The sequence below is a fragment of the Pelophylax lessonae genome (assembly GCF_965119305.1).
Source record: "Pelophylax lessonae genome assembly, chromosome: 1".
NCBI lineage: Eukaryota > Metazoa > Chordata > Amphibia > Anura > Ranidae > Pelophylax > Pelophylax lessonae.
Window position 1 is genome coordinate 182,911,041 of NC_138768.1, and position 23,837 is coordinate 182,934,877.

Below are 23,837 nucleotides of genomic sequence, written 5' to 3' on the forward strand. Positions count from 1 at the left end.
CGGCCCTGGTTTCCTGGCCGCTCTGCTTCTCCGTTTGGAGAAGCTTCTTCGTTCTGACAACAAAGTTGGTTGTCACCGTGAGAACTCTAGTTGAGTTCAGGTGGGTTCTGAAACGTCAGAAATCATCCCTGGTCCCTTCTATGAGACTGAACTTTCTAAGCCTGACTTTGGACTCCTCCTCGGTCAGGGTGTTTCTCCTTCCGGGGTCAAAACTCTTGCCACTTTAGACTGCGCTCGACTGTTGCTGTCCCACACATGGTCTTCCCTTTGGACCTGCATGCGAGTTCTGGGACTGATGGTGTTGTTTTTCAAGACTGTCCCTTTCGCTCAATCCCTCTTGGTGATTCCCCAGGAGGCAATTCTTCTCGAAGGTGATTGAAATCCAAACTCTGGACTTGCGGATCCGGCTGATGACATTGTCCTGTCGTTCTCCCTATATGTTGGTTCATGGGGCCAGGTGGTACTTCATCCGGATCCGTCCTTCCTTCCGAAGGTGGTTTCTAGTGTTCACTTGCACGAGGCCGTTGTGTTGCCATCTTGTGTCCTAAGCCCCCTCATCCTACGGAATGTGCGCTGCATACTCTGGATGGAGTTCGGGCACTCGAGGGGTACTTGGCGACTGCGAAGTCTTCCCGTAGTTAGGTTCGCTCTCTCTGCTCACGGATGGCCCAAGGACAGGGCTGCCGGTGTCTGCTGCGAATATTTCCAGGTGAATTGGACAGTCAGTGGTGCAGGCTTCTTCATTTATGGGTCAGATCCTACCTTTCCCTTTTTTGGCACTTTCTACTTGGGCGCCTAGTGCTTCCTGGGCTTTTTGCCATACAGGCATCTCTGCTTCAGGTTGCAAGACGACAACCTGGTCATTTGTTTAAACCTTTGCCACGTTTTATAAGGTGGATGTGCTGGCATCTGTAGATGCCTCTTTTCTGCCGCAAGGTTTTTTGCTGGCTGCTGTTTGGAGGGCCTTAGGCCTTCCTTGAGGGTGTTTACTGTTTTTCAGGTGGGCCTCATCTTTTGTTCTGATGAGTCCCATGTTGCCTGGTCGGCTGTATTTGGCCTTGGGGACTTGTTGTTTTCTGCGGTCCACCCCTCATTTTAAGGCACTGCTTTGGGATGTCCTTACTGATATGAATCAGAGAGAACTGCATCCGTCAATGAACTTAAGAGAAAAGGATTTTACAGTAAGTCAAAAATCTAGTTTTCCTGATCTGCACTCGTTTTTTCTTATAATGTATGGTATGAACCCGTGACTGTTTTTCTGTCCTGCACAGCAGAAGACTCATAGTCTCATAGCGCATAGTAACAAGAAGATTCCCACTGTACATAACCGCTAACATGACTGACTGCCAGCATCAGGTATGGAATCAGCGTGAGGTGGCAGAGAGTAGCTGCCAGAACCTGATGAGAGGAGTCGGCTAGCTGTAGATTAGAGGTAAGGGAGGGCTGCAGGTTGCCCAGTCTGAGGTGGGCATTGGCTGCCAGGATGTGAAGATAAATTTGCTGGCTAGCAAGATATTGGAGGTAAGGGAGGCCTGCAGGCTGCCCAGCATACTGACTGATCTGTGGGGATAAGGGGCAGCAATGCACACAGACAGGGAATGTACTTCCCTGCTCTGTTTGACATACACTACTCATCCACTTTCTAATATGACCTGCCACATCTTAGGAGGAGCGAGCCAAAGAAAGCTGTGCAGTCACGTGACTGCAGACTCAAACATCATAAAAAGTTACTAAACATTTGTTTCACAGACCTAAATGTGTTTCCTAATACTGTAAATTATGTTTCCTGTATTAAAGTATGCTTTTTGTTGCAGTGTTTTCAAATATTCTTTAATGAATATTTTTGGTTTTTATAGCCCCTTATGTTTAACATCATAGCAGCCGCTGCTCTGCCATACATGCTGAACATTTCCCTTGTTAATTTGACTTGTCTTTTTTTTTTGTGCATGTGAAGATGGAGAAGGATGTAAACAGCCTAGAACCCTGGCTGATAAGAGAAATGGACTCCTGTCTCTCGGACATTTGGCTGAACAAAGATGTTGATGCTTTTCCTCAGCTGTTTAACTTGATATTGACCGAAAATGTTAGTGGTAAGTTTTAAGCTCTTTGTATTAATGTATACTGTTTGTTTTACATGTCATCCCATGTTCTCTTCATCCATGGCATATTATCAAGATAGCGGTTATGGCTCCTACAAAGTAACATTCTAAAACGGTTTTCTCTCTCCATTTCTCATCCATTGCGAGGTACTGGAATTCTGCCACCTTTTGGGTTATACTGCCACTTACAGGAGGATTGGACTTCGACAAAGGAAAAAAAAAAAAACTATAGGCCAGCCCTGGGTATAACCCCTCCTACTACCACAATGCCTCGTTTTCCCAAATTATCTTCTGGGAAAGCTACTTAAAAGATATGCTCTCCCTTCAACAGGAAAACCAAACCAGAAAAAGATTAAAAAGCCCCTCCCTCCCCCTCATCTTCAGTTGTTTTGTGTTTCCTGCCATCCAGTAGTACACTTCGTCATGTTTGTTTTGTTTCCCGTGTCTTTGAAATTTGTGGACATCTGGCCCCTTTCGAGTGTCTAGGTGTGTAGAGATTTCTGCCGCTGTTGTTTTCAGCCTTGGCTTTTGGTGTTTACTGCAAATAGCCACTGTTGAGCTTGCCTTGTCCTTGAAGACTCACTCTTGTGGGTAGGCTAATCCGTACAGGCACTGGGAGCTCCTTTTTATCAGTTGCTGCACCAGCCTGTTGCGCTGGCAGGAGACTCCTGTTAGTGAAATGGTTTTTGGTAAAATCTCATTTCCTGATCAATATCAAGGGGGTTTCAGGTGAACCGGGTGTACCTTCAGTGTTGGACTGACCTGTTAGCAGGTCATCTGATCTGCATATATTTAAATCCTGCATCTAGCACCATGGTAGGTGACCATACATCAATCGTCAGAGAGGAACAAAAAATCTTGCTGTGGCAAGAGGTAGAATAAATTAAGTCTTGAGCATAACATCATGTTTCAGCTACGTGCATCCCCAGTGTTGACAATTCCCACACAAATTTTCTCTGCCAGCTGTGTATGGAACTGGGAGAGTTGTGTGTACACCCGAAAGTGTTCCAAAACCTGTGTCGCTGGTGGTGAATGCTGGATGTGGTCCTCCTGGCCTCCAGATTCAACAACAAACTGCACCTGTTAGTATCACTAGAAAGAAGCGCATGCTAAGAAAAACACAGGGGACTGCCATTGTTGTTCTTGCTCTGAAAATAAAAGCAAGCCTGACTTAAATATTGTGAAAGGTTATGCAAGAACTAAACTTCAGAAAAAGCAAGTTAGAATTATTATGTATGCTTATTCTAGGACCCTGATTTAGAAAGTATTGTGAAACCAGTGGATTAATGTGGTAGCCAGCTCAAAAGTATGTTATTTCACAAGGTAAAATCAAGAATGGTAAATTACATTTTAGTACAGGTTTCATTTAGTTTGGTAATTTCAGGTCTGTATTTCAAATTGATACTGTGCAAGGCACTCTGAAGAAAAACAGCCTAAATGTGCGACTTGCCACTCTGCAGACTAATCCTCTCATTCTGCTGCATGTTTTTTTAAATACATTTCTCTATTGTCCATTGACAGACACAGCTTCCATACTTCTTATCCATTGAGGTTATGCTGCCCCCTGCAGGAGTAGTTCTAGGCAGGAAAAAAAAAAAACAATTCTCCACGCCCACGGGGCTGTCCCCATAGACCAAACCCCACACCCTCTGCTCCAGCAAACCGGTTTGTTTCTGCCTAGAGGAGTAGGACCTAGGTTTCCTCCTGGGACTCCGGTCTCCGTTGTTTTATTTATCTTTACTCACTTTGCTTGTTCGTGTTCAGGGGGATCCTCCTGGTGATCTACAAGCAATACCAGCTGAGGTTTCGCACTGGATAATCTAGATCCTTAAGGTCTCCCAGCCTGGCCTACGAGTGTGAGCAGGTTATAGTCCTGCACTAGGATTCGCCATGACGGAGCTCCTTTTTTGGATGGGGACGAGCCTGCGAGTGGAGGTCTCTGCGAGTGGATGTCTTGGACCAGACTTGGAACGCCCTTTGTCGCATAGTACCCCTCGGCTGGCAGCACCCCCACTCCGGGTGGGAGGTGGTCTGCCCGGAGCGGAGCCCACCCGGTCCATGGTATGGTGAGTAAATGTAGCCCCTCTTTTCCCTTGGTGGGGATGTGGGCCCTCTCCTTGAGTTAATGGGACCTGGACTTCCTAAAAGATCCCCCTGGCCTGTCAGGTTACCTGGCCTTGTGCCCTGTCCCCCTCTCCCGCCCCCTGGGGGGGTGCGGTGGCTGAGGTGCCTGGCGTCCTGGAGGGAAGGGTGGAAATGGTACTTTTTCCTGCTGGGTCTGGTTGAATATCCCTTGAGGCCTTCATACTGGGGGTCCCTGACCGCATGGCGTCCCGTGGGTGCCGCCATCTTTAGTGTGGGCATTGTAATATATTTTCCCATTGACTTTTATGGGGCAGCCATTTTCCCTGTGCTTCCTATTGATTTTCATTGGCAGACATTTTTGTGTAGCCCTATGGAGCTGAACAGGCAGCGTGACCTTTCACATATCAGGCTGATGTCATATCCTGTGACTCTCACTTCCTGCTGCACAGGCCAATTCAAGAGGGTTTCTCTGAAGGTGGTAAAGTAATGGGGTCTTTGTGAGCATATCCCTGAAAACTCTGCTGTCGGTATATATTTAAGGGGAACTCCGCATACCGGGGTGATCGGCGGTGGGGACCGCGATCAGCGTTTTTAAAGTGACAGTACTCCTTTTTTCTGTTGCATTGAATACGGAGTCCCAGGCAGTGAATTCACCTTCAGACCCCCTTAGTGTGACTACCGGACCTTCCCGATCACAGTCACTGGCCGCAATTTCAGCAGCACTGGAAAACCTGGCGACCAAGGTAGATTTTTTTAATGATAAAGGTTACTAGCCGAAAACGGCCGCTGCCTTCTCCATCATTGGTGGGGTCCTCTGATTCAGAGACTGATCTGGTCGCCACGGACGCCCCCCTACCTGAGGGGTCGCTGTCCTCGCAAGCGAATGGTGAAGAGGACCTGTCCTCTTCAGCTGCAGTGCGGGAACATGCCTTGGTGGAAGCCCTGATTGTTTCAGTAAGGGAACCTTTAAAAATGGCAGATGAGCCCACGCCGGCAGGAAAACGGGTGTCTTTTTTGGCTCCCGCAACACCCAAAAATCAAGCAAGGTTTTTCCTTGTCCCGAGAATTTTCCTGATATTGTTAACGACCAATGGCGGCACATCAAGCACGTGCTAGTAGTGCCTAAGCACTTTAAACACTGTTATTCTTTTGCTGAGGCGGTTTTCCGGCCAAGGTACCGCCCAAGGTGGATCATCCGGTTTCCAGGTGGATCATCCTGTTTCCAGGTTGACCAAATCTACTATAGTGCCTGTGGAAGAATCCCCCGTTTTTACAGATCCGGTGGGTGGAATCCCTTTCCTGCCATCTTCATGTGTTGGCGGGTTCTGTTCTGAAACCGTTTTTTGTGTCTGCTTTGATATCACAGATGGTTACAGAATGGGTGAAGGTTCTAAAGGGGAGCTTTGATCCTGACATAGTTCCCCCGGAGCTGATGGAACTTATGGAAATTATGGACCAGATGGCCCAGGCCCTTGTGTTCCTGTGTGTTGCAGCCTTGGATGCGGCTCCCCTGGTGGCCAGAGTGTTGGCTGTGGGGATTGACTTAAGGCGCATGGTTTGGCTGAAGAGCTAGTCGGCTGACCAGGCTTCCAAGAAAGCCTTAATTGATCTTCCTTTTCTGAGAAATCGATTATTTGGCGACTCGCTGGAGTTAATTAAGGGTCTGACTGGTAGGAAGAGTGCCCTTTTTCCTTAATCCTACAAAGGTAAATCATCCTGTAATAAGCGGGGGCCTTCTTTCCCCACTCATAGACGTTTTTTTCGTGTCTCCGGGGCGCAAGAAAAATGTAAGCCGTTCAGAGCTTCTGAAGGGACTAAGAAGCCCTGGGGCAAGCCCAAAACCAGCAAGTCCTCCTCAGCATGAAGGGGCGCCCTCACCTGCTTCTGGGGTGGGGGGGGGACATCTGCGCTTCTTTCAGGAACCCTGGACTTCCTTCATTCAACACAAATGGGTTCATGAACTGATTTGTTCCGGGTACAAGATTGAATTTCGGTACTGGCCAGCGGACAGGTTCTTTCAGTCAAATCTTCACCTGTCTCCAGATCGTTTGAAGGATCTCCGGGAGACTGTGCAGGAGTCAAGGAGTGATTGTGTCGGTTCCTCCGCAGGAATGCTTTCAGGGTTTCTATTCAAACCTGTTCACAGTGCCCAGAAAGGGAGGCACGGTGCGTCCAATCCTGGAGCTCAAGGCTCTGAACCGCTTTGTGCAGGTGCAGAAGTTTCGAATGGCGTCCATTTGGTCAGTGGTGGCATCTTTGAATCAGGGGGATTTTCTAGCCTCCATCGATATCAAAGATGCGTATTTGCATGCCCCCATCTTCGAGGGCCACCAAGGATTTCTCTGCTTTGCTGTGGCAGAGGAGCATTTTCAGTTTGTGGCATTACCCTTTGGTCTTGCCTCCGCTCCCAGAGTTTTTACCAAGATCCTGGGCCCTGTGCTGGCCTTGTTACCTCAGAGTTGGATTACGATCTTGGGATATCTGGACGATCTCCTGTTACGAGCAGACTTTCATTCAAATCTGTTGGGCGACATCTCAATTAAAGTTCAGACCCTTCAGGAATTCGGGTGGACGATCAATTTTAAAAAATCTGCTCTGACGCCATCCGTACGGGTCACTTATCTGGGGCTGACTCTCGACTCCGCCCTGGCGAAGGTCTTTCTTCCCTTGGAAAAGCTTCAGAAGTTGCAAGGGGCGTTCAGGTTGCAGATGGAAACCGGATCGGTCCTCCTTACGGACTTGCATGAGAGCCCTGGCTCTGATGGTATCGACCTTCAAGGTGGTCCAGTTTGCTCAGTCTCACTCGAGGCCTCTGTTATGGTCATAGACCCTCCATGGAGACTTCCTCTGCGGAAGGATCTGCTGTCTCAGGGGACCGATCTTCCATCCTGCTTTACAGTCGCTGGCTTTAATGGCATGGCTGTTGAAAGCAAGGTGTTGAGCGATAGATGCCTTTCTGACTCAGGGATTCCTACACTTTTGAAGTCCATGAAGTCTACGTCCAGGAAGATCTATCATTGTACCTGGAAATCGTAAATTTCATGGTGTGAATTGCTGCAGCTGTACCCTCGCTTGTTTTCTGTAGCTAGGTTTTTGATCTTTTTACAAAAAGGGGTTGAGCAGCGATTAGGTTTGGGAACTATCAAGGGCCAAGTGTCGGCCTTGGCTATTTATTTCCAACGTCTGTTGGCTAGTACTGATAGCTTGATTCGCACTTTTATTCAGGGGGTGAGTAATTTGGCTCCTCCGAGGAGATTTCCGTTGCCTCCATGGCATCTCAATCTAGTTTTGTCTGTTCTTCAAAACCCTCCTTTTGAGAATATTAGGGAGATTTCTATTCTTTCTTTGTCGCAGAAGGTTGCCTTTCTGGTGGCTATTACTTCTGCTTGCAGAGTGTCTGAGTTGGCGGCACTGTCCTGTCGTTCGCCTTATCTGTTGGTCCACAGAGATCGCCCTAAGGTGGTGTCGGATTTTCATCTCAATGAAGACATTGTGTTGCCTTCTTTATAGGGATGCACCGAAATTAAAATTCTGGGCCGAAACCGAAAATGCAGGATGCTCTTGGCCGAAAACCGAAAATGACATACACCAACGAGGAGCATACACCAAAAACAGGCAGCGACGTACACCTGTCGCTGCCACCCTGTCACAGTATATGTACTGTGACGGGTTGGCAAGAGGTTCATTTAATTACCAATGGTATTAGTATTATGCAGCATGAGGGGGTTAATATATTGCCACTGCTGGTCACTGATGCATTAGTGGCTGACCAGTGGCAATATATTAACCCCCTCGTGCTGCATAATACTAATACCAATTGTAAGCTGCCTCAGCTTTGCCCGCCCCCCCCCCCCCCCCCCGCCTCAGCATCCTTACTGAAACTCTGCTCCTCCGGTGTAATTCATTCAAAAGACGCGCCTCTGGCCAGCGGCCCGCCTCCCGGTGATGTCACTTCTACTACGATCTGTGCATGAATGAACTAACACACCGGGCGGGAGGGCGGGCAAGCGGCCGCTAATAGCTATAACTATGTGAGCGCTTCCCTTCCCTGTCAGAGGAGATACCCACATGACAGGGAAGTGAAGCGCTCACATAGTTATAGCTATTAGCGGCCGCTCGCTCGCCCGGTGTCAGGTCAGTTCATTCATACACATCGTAGTAGTAGGGACATCACAGGGAGGCGGGCGGCCGGCCAGAGGCGCATCTTTTCAAACCTGCGCTGCGCCCTCCTCCTTCCTCACGGCGGCCATTCATTTTGGCATGTTTAACCCATTTTCGGCTGAAAATTTCGGTGGCCGAAATTTCGGTGCATCATTTCTTCTTTATGTCCACGGCCTAAGCATACCAAGGAAATTGCCTTGCATTCTCTGGATGTGGTTCAGGCAATAAGGGTTTATCTGATGGTAACTGAGTCTTTTAGGAAATTGGGCTCTCTTTGTGCTTACTGAAGGACCTCAAAAAGGTTTGACTGCGTCTGCTGCGACCATATCCAGATGGATCAGGCAGATGGTTGTTCAGGCTTATACACACAAGGGTCAGGTTTCTCTTTTTTCCCTGTGAAAGCTCATTCTACTAGAGCTCTGAGTGCCTTTTGGGTTTTTCGCCATCAGGCCTCAGTAGTGCAAGTTTGTAAAGCAGCTACTTGGTCGTCTGTGCTCACTTTTACAAAATTATACAAGATAGATTTGTTAGCATCTTCGGATGCTTCCTTTGGCTGCAGGGTTTTGCAGGCTGTTATTTTATTAGAGAATCATTTATTTCTCTTAGCCCAGGAGAGAAAACCCCTATCTCCTGTTGTTCTTGGTTGAGCTTCATGTTACCCAGTTGGCTAAGTTTAGCCTTTGGAATTTACGTTACTATCTGGTTGCGTTCTTCCCACCTTTCATTCCTACACTGCTTTGGGACGTCCAAATGAATAAGAAGTATAAGAGCTGCGTTTGTCAATGGACGATAGAGAAAACTGGATTTTTGTAAAGAACTTACCATAAAATCCTTTTCTCTGAAGTCCCTTGACAGATGCAGCACCCACCCCTCTAATATGGGGATGGTTTTAATTTTTGTATCTTCTTCACTGCTTACAACGAAACCGGTTTGCTGGAGCAGAGGGTGTGGGGTTTTGCCTATGGGGACAGCCCCGTGGGCGTGGAGTATTTTTTTTTTCCTGCCTAGAACTTCTCCTGCAGGGGGCAGCATAACCTCAATGGATAAGAAGTATGAGAGCTGCGTCTGTCAATGGACTTAAGAGAAAAGGATTTTACGGTAAGCTCTTACAAAAATACAGTTTTCTCTTTTGTTCATTGACTGACACATCTTCATATCTTCATTGACAGTTGGGTTATGCTGCTCTTCCTAGGAGTAGGACACTAGGCGGAAAAGGGTTAACAAGACTTTGACTACGCCCATGGGTGGGCCCAGGGGGGTAAACTCCCACTTCCTGCTCTAGTACGTAATTTTTTTCTGCCTGGTAGGAGTAAGGACCTAGCTCTCTGCTGGGATCTCTGGTCCTGGCATTTTCTCAATTTTAAACAATTTTTTTTTTCCCTTCTAAAATCAAGCTGCTCCTGTGAAATCTGCAATCAACTGCCGGACTGGGTGACTCACTGGATATTCTAGATTATTAAGGTCCCCCCAGTCTGGCCAGCGAGCACGTCCAGACTGAAGCTCCACGCTCAGTCGGCCGCGACACTGGATGGGGGCTGGGCGGCGAGTGGAACACCTCGCAAGGACGCATACAACCGGGTTGCGACATGGCCTGCAGCTCACCCCATACTAAGATGGGGAGGTGTTCTGCCGGGAGTTGTGCCCACACAGTCTCCAAGGGTATGGTGAGTAATTTTGTTCCCCCTTTTTATCCTCTGGGAAACTTTGGGTAGAAGCAGGCCCATTCTGAGGTAATCGGTCCCTCCTGTGACCTGCCGACCCCTCTGGTACCCCATTTTAAAAAAAAAAGGGGCCTCCATGATAAACTCTCCCCCCTCCCAACTGGAGGCAGTGCTGGGTTGAGGATGGTGTATGGTGGAAGCTGTGGCTGGTAACGCAATGTGGCGGTTCCCACAATAAATAGCACGCTTTTTTTGGCCAGGTTGGGGGTCTTTAGTAAAGCCCCCTTGCTGACTAACACATTTGTAATAGGCCCTGGGGTCTAGTGTGCCGCGCTCCCGCCGCATGGCACCACAATTTTATTGTAGCCTTTCTATGCTGCATTCCCAGCCATGTTTCTAGTTTCTTCCATAGAAGCTTATTGGTGGCCATTTTCCTGTTATCAGAGGAGCGGTGTGTGGTGGGGCCCTCTAGTGGTGACACGGGCGTTCAATTTCCTCTCAGAACAGCATGGAACATGCTTACTAATGCTGCTGGCTCTCACTCTGTGATGGTGTGGTGAGTCTTTGGGGTTGTATAAAGGTCCTTCCTGCTGTAGCGTTAGCTGGGACCTGTAGTGCCATACCTAAAGTGGTGGGACACGTTTTTTTTAAATCTTGTGATCCCAGGTGTTTGCAATGGAACCTTCAGAATCTACGTCCGCCCTGGCGTCCATGACGGCGGTCCTGCAGTCGCTGGTATCAAAAGTGGATTTAGCCCTGCTGAAAAGACAGGGAAAGAAGCACCCTCAGCCCTCACCTGCCCCCTCTGGGTCCTTAGATTCTGAGGATGAACTGGCCGCCATGGGTGCCAGCAACCCCACGGGGTCTGCGTCCATGCAACTGGAGGGCTCTGATAGTTAGGAGGAGCCCTCTTCCTCGTCTGCTGCGCAAGAACAGGCCCTTACAGAGGCACTGATAGTATCAGTGCGAGAAACTCTATAAATGGAGGATACTACTAGTGCTGCGCCGACCACGCAGGTACAGTTTGGTACCCGCAAACCGTCAAGGGCGCCTAAGGTGTTTCCCTTTCCTGCCTATTTTGATGAGATTGTCATCAGTCAGTGGAGTTCCCCGAAACGCATGGTTGGGTATACCTAAGCATTTTGCTCGGAGATACCTCTTTGAGGAGTCCCTTATTAAGAAACTGAAGGTTCCACCGGTGGTAGATTCGCAGATTTACAGGCTAAATAAGGCCACCTTGCTACCGGTAGGGGACGCTCCTTCCTTTAACGATCCTGTGGACAGGAAGGCTGAAGCTCTGGTCCGTCGTCTTTTCACTGTGACAGGTTCCATTTTGAGGCCCATGTTCGCCATTACCTTGGTCTCTCAGACCTTAATGTAATCGGCTAGAATCCTGCGCTAGGATTTGGAAAGGGATCAACATCCTACTGAGCTGGCGGAATTGACGGACCAGTTCATACCAGGGTTGCAGTATATCTGTGATGCCTCCCTGGATGTGGCCTCATTGGCCTGCAGGGCGTCTGTGACTGCGGTTACCCTCCGCCGCCTGCTTTGGCTAAAGTGTTGGTCTGCGGACCAAGCTTCCAAGTATGTGCTGACTGATTTCCCGTTTGTGGGGGATCGTCTGTTTGGAGCTTCAATGGAAGAGATCATTAAAGGTCTCACTGGTGGTAAGAGCACACTGCTTCCGTAGAGCACAGAGGGCCTCGGCGCAAACGTAAACTGGTATTCTCAGCCCACAAGCGGTCCTTTCGTCCCGCCCAGGACAAGGGTTCAAAACCCTCCCGAGCATTCTCGGGGGGGTTCCAAGAGACCCTGGGTTGGTAAGTCAAAAGCGGGCCCCTCTGGCTCAGCAGACAAGTCCTCTTCAGCTTGAAGGGATGCCCTCACCCATTCAAGGGGTGGGGGGATGTTGCGCTTCTTTACGGATCCTTGGACCTCCCTCATTCAAGACCAATGGGTTCACAGATTGATCCGACCTGGTTACGAGATCGAGTTTCCCAGAAAAGAGGGTAAGGTTCGTCCAATTTTGGACCTCAAGGCCTTGGACCGTTTTGTGAGGGTTCAATAATTCCAGATAGAGTCCATTCGCACAGTAGTGGCTTCCCTTCAGCAGGGGGATTTTTTAGCCTCCAAGGACGCCTATCTCCATATTCCAATATATGGTGGACATCAACGCTTCCTTTGTTTTGCGGTGGGAGAAGGGCATTATCAATTTGTGACGTTACCCTTTGGTCTCGCATCAGCTCCTCGGGTATTCACAAAGGTGTTGGCCTTACTCTTACAGAATGAACTGGAAAATACTGTGCAAACTTTAAACGAATTCGTCTGGACGCTGAATTTTCAGAAATCAGCTCTGACTCCGTCCAACAGGTTGGATTATCTGGGTTTGACTCAGGGTTTGGTCTTGGCTCGAATGTTTCTCCTGTAGGAGAAACTGCAAAAGCTGCAGCATGCGATTCAGCTTCTGTTGTCCAACCACTGGTCATCTCTCAGGACTTGCATGGAAGTGCTGGGGTTGATGGTTTCCATTTTCGAGGCGGCTCAGTTTGCTCAGTTTCACACAAGACCTCTGCAGAGGGAGATCCTGGCAAATTGGGATATAAAATCCTGGATCCCTGGACAATCTGATCGGGTTGACCCAGGATACGAGGGGCTCCTTGCTGTGGTGGCTCGGCTCTTCAGCGCTGAACAGTGATCTCCGCAGACACCCGTTTGTCGAGGTGGGGAGGTACCCTGGGCAGACATTTTGGCTTAGGGAGTTGGGACTCGCGAGGTTTGGACTCAGCCTGTCGGCATCCTGGAAACCCGTGCGATCAGACTTTCTGTCCCAGTGGATGGATGGTCTACAATTGTGCCTGGTAAGGATTAAAGCGGACAACACCACGGCATATGTCAATCATCAAGGGAACACAAGGAGTGCCCTCGTGGCAAAAGAAGTGGCTGGTATTCTGAGATGGGCAGAATTGCATGTCCCAGCCCTCTTTGCTGTGCACATTCCAGAGGTGGAAAATTGGCAGGCGGACTACCTCACCGGCAGGCTCTAAGTCCGGGTGAATGGTCTCTCCATCTGGAGGTGTTTCAACAATTGTGCCTCCTGTGGGGGGACTTCTGATTTGGATCTACTGGCTTCTCGTCTCAACAGAAAGATTCAGAGGTTCGTAGCAAGATCTCGAGACCCCTTGGAAGGCGCAGTAATTTATGCCTTCTCTCCGTTACCGCTCCTGCCAAGACTTCTGCGCAGGATCGAGGCAGAGAGGATTCCAGTGATCCTGGTGGCTCCGGACTGGCCTCGCCGATCTTGGTACACGGGGTTGGTAAGACTGGTCGCCGATTCTCCTTTGCACCCTCTCTGAGAAGATCTGTTGTCTCAAGGTTCTGATCTTCCATCCAGCTTTACCTGCTTTAACGGCCTGCCTATTGAAAGCCAGGTACTGAAGGATAGATTGTCAGATTCGGTGATTCCTACTCTGTTAAGAGCTAGAAAATGTACTTCCTGCAAGTTCTATCATCGGGTTTGCAAGGCGTATATAACTTTGTGTGAGGCTCGGGGTTTCTCTCCCCCCCCCAGTGCCTTCTCGATATCACATCTGCTGGAATTCCTACAAGAGGGTGTAGAAAAGCGCTTAGCTCTGGGCACCATTAAGAGCCAGATTTCTGCGTTGGCAATTTTTTTTCCAACGTCCGTTGGCCTGGAATTCCTTGGTTCACATTTTTGTTCAAGGAGTTCTCCATGTGGCTCCTCCTGTGAGTTCTCCAGTGCCCGTGGGATCTTAATTTGGTGTTATCTGTTATTCAAAAAGATCCTTTTGAGAATATTCGCGAGATTCCTTTATTGACTCTTTCACAGAAGGTGGCCTTCTTGGTGGCCATCACTTCGGCACACAGGGTTTCTGAACTGGCTGCGTTGTCCTGTCGGTCACCTTAGCTGGTGGTTCACAGAGACAATGTGGTTCTTCGTCCCTGTCAGTCATTTCTTCCTAAGGTTATCTCGGGCTTCCATTTGAATGAGGACATTGTGTTGCCTTTGCAGTGTCCTAAGCCAAAACCTCTTAAAGAGATTGCCTTACATTCCTTGGATGTGGTTTGTGCCATCAGGGTGTACCTGGCGGCGACTGAAACAATTCATAAATCAGATTCCCTATTTGTAAGGGACAGGCTGCGTCTGCTGCGAATATTTCCAGGTGGATCAGGCAGACAGTGGTGCAGGCATATTCCATGAAGGGTCAGGTCCCTCATTTCCCTGTCAAGGCACATTCTACAAGGGCGCTAAGTGCCTCCTGGGCCTTCCATCAGGCGTCGGTGGTCCAGGTGTGCAAGGCGGCCACCTGGTTGTCTGTGCATTCGTTCACTAAGTTTTACAAGGTGGAAGTCCTGGCATCTGCGGATGCTGCTTTCGGCCGCAAAGTTTTGCAGGCCGCTGTTGTGGAGGCTGCGGCCTCTTGAGGTTGTGTTTTTTTTTTTTCCGGTTGGTGAGCCCCAGTTGTTCCTGGTTGGCTATTTTTTTCTGTTAGCCGTTTTTTGTTAACAGTTTGCTGTTTGCCCACCCCTCACGATGACACTGCTTTGGGTCATCCCAACGGTCAATGAAGATATGAAGCTGTGTCCATCAAGGAACGAAAGAGAAAACTGTATTTTTGTCTTACCGTAAAATCCTTTTCTCTGATATTCTTTGAAGGACACACAGCGCCCACCCCCCTGTGGAGTTGGGTTATGTATTCTTCTGACACTGCTTGTTACAAAACTGACGTCCTAGAGCAGAAAGTGGAAGTATACCCCCAGAGACCGCCCATGGGTGTAGTCAAAGTCTTGTTAACTTTTGTAAACCCTTTTTTCGCTTAGTGTCCTACTCCTAGGAAGAGCAGCATAACCCAACGGTCAATGAAGATATGAAGCTGTGTCCGTCAATGAACATCAGAGAAAAGGATTTTACGGTAAGACAAAAATCCAGTTTTTCTTTTAACGCATCCTAGATTCTTTATTGTATCAAGAGGCATACTGTATAATATGAAGTAAAGCATCCCCATTGTGTTTAAATATACACAGTCAGTTTATATTGTTTATTACTTTTGTAAAGTTTGGAAATAACATGGCTTAGGCTCAAGTTCCCTGACTTCTTTTGGCTACTTTTAAAAATGTAAAAGTAAAGACCCTACCCATGACCCTCTTCTATGTGCCACATTGATCTTAGTGTTAATTTGTTACCGAAAGTTCATCTTCCCTTTCTTTGGCTCTTAAGGCCGACCCACTTGCTTCCTACTATCCACAAAGAGCTGTGGGGTTTGGCTGTGTGGGACTCGGACTCAAAGGGACTCGGACTCAAAGTCAGGAAAGTTGAGCTTGGCAACACAATTAAAGTAAGTAGCTATGTACAGCAATATGCCAGGATTGCCTTCTTTCAATTAACAAAACATTCAGCCTGTTTCTCTATTCCCTTATCTTGACTACACATAAAGATAAAAATAATATATTGTATCATGGTTTTCCTGGTGCTCTGTCCATATGTGTATACTTTCTTGTATTGTTAAAGCATTCCTAAATTAGGTTTAGTTTTTTTTTTTTTGGTCAAAGAATTGTAAGGTTGCATGTATAGATTTTATAGACACCAGTGGAGGACTTACCCTGTCTTATTTATCACTGTACTGTTTTTTTTAGTTGACTACAGACACAGTGAAACAGGTGCAACTCCCTTGATGTTGGCAGCTGGACAGGGATTTTTGAGTCAGGTGGAACAGCTTATTAGCATGGGAGCCAATATTCACAGCAAAGCTTCAAATGGATGGTAATTGCATGGCTAATGTATTTAAATCACTGTATGCATAGTTGGCTTTACTATTTCAATTGTTAAACGCTGTCTGTTTTATCCTCAGTTGCCTGATAAATGTATTAAATGTAATCGAAGTTCATTTCGAGTCTCCTTTTAATACATGATTTAATGTAGCATTTGCTTATAGATCCTTACATCATTACGTTTTAGTAAGCTGGAATGTTTTGTTTGAGAAGTTTCCGGATGTTTGAGTTTTACAGGTACACTAAATTGGGGGGGGGGGGGGGGGGGGAAACTACAATTGGGACAATAAAAAAAGATTTTGCATGTGTTGGCCTAAAAAAAATGTGTCTTTCAGTTGAAGGTATTGACTAAATAGATGCTATGCAGATTGACTAAAGGCTGAGTGTATGATGTACTAAACAGATCAAATATTGGTACATAGACATGTGGAGAAAGTTGGCAATTGATAGATATTTAAACAAAATAAAATAATCAATGCCCATATGTGCTCAATTAAGTTTTTGGTTTGTCCTGCAAGGATACAAATTTAAATGCAGGATCGAGGAGTAGTCCCCATTGATTCTGCAGCCTGTGCTATTAGCGGATTAACCTGAAGGGTTTTTTTGATGGAGAAATTGTCATGGCATGGGCTGTAGATGCACTATACCACCTACTGCACATATATTTAACCTAGAACTTCAGTTTAACAAATCAACCCCACTATTATCAATGATTTACAGAATGGCATATGCTTTGCTAGAGTACAGTAACTGTAAAGTTCCAAAACTTAAAAAAAGCCACACCCTATTGGTGTTGATCAGTTTACAGCTTCAATGTTTTTCAAGGAGACCCATAGTCACATGTCTGTTACATGATTACTTTTTTTTTATTTTTTATTTTTTTTTACTTTTCTTGCAAGTATACACAACCTACTCAATAAAGCACCACAAAGCTCGCTGATAATGTAATAACCTTTTGTGAGTGCGCCGTGCCTTATTGAATAAGCCCAAGAGTGTTAAAGATGCTGCACAAAAAATGTATAGTTTTATGACCAGTTACAATTTAACATATGATGGCTGTTTAAGCCCCGGTTCACACTTGTGCATGTGCGGGGTTCGCATGTAATGTCGGAGCGCACTGCTCCGACATTACATGCGATCGGCTGTGCGGTGCGAGTTTAGCCATACAAACTGTATGGCTAAATTCGCATCGCACCCGCAGCAAACACGCACAGGAGGCATTTTTGCAGCCGCATCAGGATCGGATCGCACAGAAGTTCACACTTGTGCGATCCGATCCTGTGCGAACTGCACGGTCGCACTGCGATATGCGATCAAACTGGGGGTGTCGTTAAGATTACATTGACACCCCCAGCGGATCGCATATGGCAGTGTGAACTGCCGGGGGTGCGTGTGCGATGCGGGAACAGGCTGCAAATTCGCAGCCTTCCCGCATCGCATAAATGTGAACCAGGGCTAAGTGTATTTTCATTATTGGTAACAAAATAACACTCTTTTCACACACATTGTTTGTTTGTTTTTCTTGGTAGGTTGGCTGTGGACTGGGCTAGGCACTTTGGGCAGGCTGAAATTGTGGATCTGCTGGAGTCCTACAGGTACAATGTGTTTTATTATTTTCTTTTTATGTTTGTGCCATGTCTAATGCTAACAATGCACCAGTTCGTTATGTTGTCTGTTAGTACTTCACAGGAGCCAAACAGTTTGGATGAATCCTCTCTGGTCCAGGCTGGCGGCAGCAACCTGAGTGAAGAGGAGCAGGAACTCCTCAAAGCGTACCATCACAGTTTTGATGATGAAAGGGTGGACCTTGATCTGATAATGCATGTCCTTTATAACATTTGTCAAAGCTCCGAGTCAGGTACAGTTTTGCGAGTGCATGAGATGTGTTAAATGACTCTTAAAAAAGTTGGGACATCTTCTGTGATCTTTTTCTGAACTGACTTGTGTGTGCATTGCAGCATATTCTCAGATGCATATATTCAGAAATTGGCATGGCACTATAGCTAGCTAGTTTTTTTTTTTAATTGCTCAAGGAAGGGTGAGAACCCCTGTCATTTTTTCCCCTCTTTGTGTCCCCACTGGGAAGATTGGCTCTTACTACTTGCCCTTGGTTACAGTGGTCATAGGAATTTCCCCTTTAGTGGGAACACAAGCAGACCTAAAATCCATTCAGTGGTTCTAACCCTACCCTTAAGGGGATTATAATTAATTAGCAGTACAGTATGTTGTGTGTTGTGATGAGGGTGCTGTGGTCCAGATTTTAGCCTGTCATGATCTAAATTTGGGGGTCGCCATTGCATTCCTCATTCCTAAAATGTAGGTTGATTGAGAACAAGTATGAAGATGAGAAAAGCCAAGTCAATAGCCCTGCAACTAGCAATTTTAACCACTTAAGCCCCAGAAGATTTTACCCTCTTCCTGACCAGGGCCTATTTTGCGATTCGGCACTGCGTGAATTTAACGGACAATTGCACGGTCGTGTGACGCTGTACCCAAATTAAATTGACGTCCTTTTTTTTCCCACAAACAGAGCTTTCTTTTGGTGGTATTTGATCACGTGTGCGATTTTTACTTTTTGCGCTATAAACAAAAAAAGAGCGTAAATTTTGAAAAAATAACAATATTTTTCGAATCTTTTTATATGAAATTCCCCCCCCCCCCCCCCCCCAAAAAAAATGTAAAAATCAAAATTTTTTAACATTTTTGGCCAATTTGTTTTTGCTACATATGTTTGGTAAAAAAAAAAATCGCAATAAGCGTATTTTGATTGGTTTGCGCAATAGTTATTGCGTTTACTAACTAAGGGAAAGATTTCTGTTCTTGGTGGTTTTTTTTTTAACGAGTAATGGCGGCCATCTTTTTTTTTTTTTTTGCGGGACTGCGACATTGCGGCGGACAGATCGGACCCTTGACTGACATTTTTGACACTTTTGGGGGTACCAGTGACATTACTACAGTAATCAGTGCTATACATATGCACTGTTACTGTAAAAATGACACTGGCAGGGAAGGGGTGAACTTTATTGGTGATGCAGAGGTTAAGTGTGTCCCTAGGGGCGTGCTTCTAACTGTAAAGGGGTGTGGCTAGTGATGTAACCACAGAGACATACGATCCTACATAGCAGGATCGTATGATCTCTGCTGTTAGATCAGGGCGAATGACAGGCGGCTTTGTTTACATTAGCCGCCTGCCTTTCTTTCTCCCTCTCCACGGGGAGATTGCGAGTGACCGGCGGACATCGGGTCTGCCGGTCACACGCGTGGACTTGTTTGGGAACGAGCGGGGGCAGGAGTGCGCCCCCGGCGGCGCGCGCTCGCCCCCTAGAGGCTCACAGGCTAGCTACGTAGTCCTACGTCACTTTGCCTGTACGGGGCTGACCGCCTCAGTAAATAGTCGTGCGGCGGTCGGCAAGCGGTTAAAAGAACAGGTTTAAAAGAATATTTAACCAAAGGCCACATGTAGTTAATATTGCCTTTTAAATATACCCACTTGAAGTGCCCACACTGAAGATTATAGATTCTTTCCTAATGTCTGCATAGATTTGCAGGTGTGCATTGACTAGCTCAGACCACACTTTATACATACAAGAGTATTTAAAGTGTTGAGCTGCTTTTTTTAACAAACTACTGTATAGTTGTTGATTTTCCTGTGCACTGGTTTGAATGTTTTGAAATAGAAGTGTGGTTTCATGCCGATTTTGTTCCAGCACTTTTCTCTGAAGCAAAAAGCAGTCCAAGGAAACACACTGGTGTCTAATAACAATTTGTTACAGCACTGCAGATTTCTCTTCAATTATTTGACAACAAGGAACTGTTAAGGGCAATCAGTTTGGTTCAATCCAATGAGGGCAGTTACATTTGTTGATCTAAGCTTCCACCTTAGCTACCCATATACTGCACAATTTTCTCTGCATCAGCCCCTTAACAAGAGAAAATCAGTTGATCTTCCCATCCAGGCTAAAAGCCTGGATGGAGGAATCTGCTCGGCTGTCCATTGTATTCACGGAGTCACAGCAACTGCAGCTGTTTAAATACCCAAACAGTGACTGCATCTGATATTTGGTCGATAATTTTCTTGCATGCTCAGTCAATTTTTAAATCGACTTTTGTAAACTTGGGTGATGCTTGCAGGGCCACCCGTGGCTCAAATTTCAACCTTATTCAGTCCATAGTTCTACCATAGTCCTATTAAATACAAAACTCCACGAAGGCAGTGAGAGGTACCCCCAACCCCACTCCCCTCCACACATATAGCTCATATGACAGAGTTTAGTGTAAACCGATTCACCATTGGAAGGGGCATAAAAGTGATGTGCAGGAGGAGGGCGGAGCTTGTTTTCAGAGAGCAGCTTGGAGAAAATGCAGGCTGCTGTTTAAGAATGTGTAGCTCTGCATTCTAACTAAATGACAAACTGTTGATCCACTAATGGGAGCTCCAAGGTTGGAATGAGATGTGATGGTTGTATCTACAATTTATTGCGCGGTGTCCTCCCTATTTTCTGTGTTGTACATGTACACTATGCATTACCTTATATATTCGACACTACTCTGCTTTGAACACAAATCACTGTACTGTCATGTTAATAGACAGAAGTTATCCATACTATAAGCACTTCTGAATTCCACACGGTTCAACGAATGCGCACACTGTTGCTAGTATATATTTAAATTATTGATAGACTAGTTCTCAAACTCCATATAATAATTTGATCTTCAACATGCTGATTATGTTTTTCAGGGGCCATACTAATATTTCTTCCAGGATACGATGAGATTGTAGGATTAAGAGATCGCATTTTGTTAGATGACAAGAGGTTTGCTGATAATGTCAACAGGTATATATTTTTCTTATGTGATGTACATAAACATTAGTGTATGGTTAATTTTATTGAGCACGTCTAGGAAATAGTTGCAGTAACAGGTGGACATAAAAGCTTCAATAACACGTTTGAATTATGTTGAAGCTATTGGAGAACCGTAACTATGCTCTTTTTCTGAACTGTGCAAGGTTCCAGGTGTTCATGCTGCACTCAAACATGCAGACGTCTGATCAGAAGAAGGTCTTGAAAACTCCTGCAGCTGGCATCCGGAAAATTGTAAGTGTATTAAAGTAGATACTTTGTGTTTTTTGTATATATATATTTTTTTTTTTATCATGTTGTAGGCTTATTTTCATGTGTTTGCCAGACTGACTGTAGCTGTTTTAGCTTGTTGCTTGCAGAAAATAATAGCTCAGTCACTAATTTACAGATTTAAAGAGGCTCTCAAATCTTATCTTAAGAAAAAAAAAAAAAAAGTCAGCAGCTTCAAATTCTGTAGCTGATTGCTTTTAAAAAAGACACTTACCTGTTAAGGAATCCAGAGCTGCCCTCACCTGGGTCGGTTCATTCCTGCTTTTCGGGGCATTAGCATCTTTACTAAGGTAAGCCGGCTGTGACATTGTGGCTTCACACATCGCCTCCAACTGCGCAGTCAAGCTTCTCTTGGTGAATGGACCCACAATTTTCTGGGACCTGTGACATCCGAGAAGGTTGTGGGCAGGGAGGGGGGAGAACTTCTGCTCCAAGAATTTGGAGCAGTTGTGTGTGGCAACCAGTCAGCTTTTATGTTTTATTTTTTTAAAAGCTTAATTGAACAAACTGAATATAGAAGCTTATAAAAAGCCCTCCTACTTGTTTTTCTTACTAGCAAAGTTCCACTTTAAATATGTATTTGTAAAATTAACGCCTTATATAATAAAAACTAATGCCAACAATTTGGAGTTCAAGTGATTACCTTTTTTGGCCAAGTTAAACTGGTTCTAAAGCCAAAATGTTTTAATCTTAATGTATTCCTTGCATTAATGCAAAAGGCATTTTTTCCAGCTTTCTGTGCTACCCCTCCTCCTTAAATACTTACCTCAATAGTCCAGTGCTGTGCCCGGCTGGGTCTCTTCCCTCCTCTCCTCTTCACACAGGGACTCAGGCAAATAGCTCCTGCTACTGTCTATCAAATGCTGTGAGAGGGTAGGGGGGGGCCACACTGTCTATGGGGTGCAGTTCAATAGATGCACGTGTGCACCCACAGCAAGCGGCTTGCTATGGGGGACACAGACAAGGAGCCAGGAGCATCAGCGGGGAAACCCCAGAAGAGGTAGTTTTTCTACAGTTCAGTTGGATAATGGACCTACTGGATCCCTAAAGCTTGCATGTTAAAGTAGATGTAAACCAGATTTGACCTTAACAACATATCTGTAGTGTTTCCTTATCCCTCTCCAAAGCCCTGAGTCCTGTGTCTTTCTGCTGTTTCGTTGATCTGTTTTAAGCTTGATAACTTCTGACAAGTTCTCTGTCGACCCAAGATAAAAACCAAGCTGAAATTTGTGTCCTGGGAGGTTGCTATAAATAGATTGGCAGAGAGCTTGTCTTGTCACAGCGCAGCCCTGCAAGTCTCTGCCTATGTGGAGGGGGTGTGTGCCTTTCCTCCAATCAGCTGTATTGGCTGTATGCCAAGAATCTACTCCCAGTGCTGAACAGGAAGAGAAAATCTCAAGCACAATGTGCACTTTCTAAAGAATATACAAAGCTGAAGACAGCAGATATGCATGTAAAACGTATGTAGGGATATTTGTTTATGTATCATCTGAGGCTGTTGTACTTCACTGGGTATATGTGAGGGTTTACATCCACTTTAACCTAATTTGGCTAGTAAAAAGTATCACTCCAAACTTTTGCCAGAAATTGATAGTTAAAATAGTACAAGATTCAACTATTAGTAATAATAATTATAAATAATAAAACATGTGAAATCATTTTGTTCTAAAACCATTATACTGTCTCTTAATACAAAGCACTGTCTTGCATTTTACAGATACTTTCCACTAATATAGCAGAAACCAGTATCACCGTTAATGATGTCGTATTTGTCATAGATTCTGGGAAAGTAAAAGAGGTAAGTTAATGAGGAACTACACTGCATCTGCACGCTTTTGAAAAAAGCATCAAATCATACTGACCTTTGAATGGCTGAAGCTTTTAGCGGACGAGGAGACATCTGGGGTCTAATAGGCCCTAGTAAACAGGACCTGTTACTGCCTATTGCTATCACAAGGGATGTTTATATTCTTTGTGATAACAAATGTGATAAAAAAAAAATTGGCTCTCAACTGACCTGTCGATCCATCAAACAGCTGGTGTCATAGCGAATCACATCTGCAGCATCATGAATTCTGTCTTCAAATCTAATTTAACCACTTAAGGACCAAGCCTATTTCTGAAACATGTTATTTACAAGTTAATATCAGTATTTCTCTTTTGTTCATTGACGGACACAGCTCCTGTTCTTCTTAACCATTGGGTTATACTGCCCTTTACAGCAGTAGGACGCTAGGCAGAAAAAAAAGAGTCTGGGGGTATACTCCCTCTCTCTGCTATATAGGTACTCAGTTTTTTCTGCTTAGTCAGGAGTAAGGACCTAGTTCCTTGCTGGGATCTCTGGTCCTGGCAATTTCTTCTTTTTGGATAAATATTTTTCTCCTGGGTCTTTTCCTGTGAGAGCTGCAATCAACTGCCAGACTGGGCGACGGGCTGGACAATCTAGATCCAGTTGTCAGTTGAAGGCAGGCGGCGAGCATATGACCATACAGAGGGCTTGGATAGCCCAGGACTGCGGGTCCATATAATTGGATAGATGTGCATATAGGCCCTATTTACCTGCCTGAAGTACCTTTCAGTTTGAGGAGAGGTCAATTTTGCTATAATTTAGGACAAGTTTGGGGATATCCCTCCCACAAACTGCACAGAAAAAGGTCCCTTGAGCCTGGCTTAAGTTTTTGCAATATAAACACTAGATTGATTGGATCTGGGGGTGAACGCACATATGGATGAACAAACCAGGAAGAGGATACCTATTTGCTGAGGGGTGACTATACCCCAAGATGCTTAAGTGGAGCCATATTTAGCAGCCTTGACCTTGATGACACAGCTGGGACCTAATATATCGGATTTTATGCAAGAAATTTCTTTTTGATGCCTATATAGATTATGTGTGGTGAATACGGAGG

At 45.8% G+C, this 23,837-nt stretch overlaps 1 protein-coding gene across 1 annotated transcript in view; it reads left to right on the forward strand.

Moving 5' to 3' along the window:
- Positions 1-23,837, forward strand: part of YTHDC2 (YTH N6-methyladenosine RNA binding protein C2) — a 288,686-nt gene that overhangs the window by 114,942 nt on the left and 149,907 nt on the right. The window contains exons 10-16 of the mRNA XM_082243691.1: positions 1,955-2,090; positions 15,662-15,788; positions 17,326-17,391; positions 17,476-17,654; positions 20,535-20,631; positions 20,805-20,892; positions 22,646-22,726. Coding sequence (XP_082099817.1) covers positions 1,955-2,090; positions 15,662-15,788; positions 17,326-17,391; positions 17,476-17,654; positions 20,535-20,631; positions 20,805-20,892; positions 22,646-22,726 — 774 coding nt within the window. The remainder of the gene's footprint in view (positions 1-1,954; positions 2,091-15,661; positions 15,789-17,325; positions 17,392-17,475; positions 17,655-20,534; positions 20,632-20,804; positions 20,893-22,645; positions 22,727-23,837) is intronic.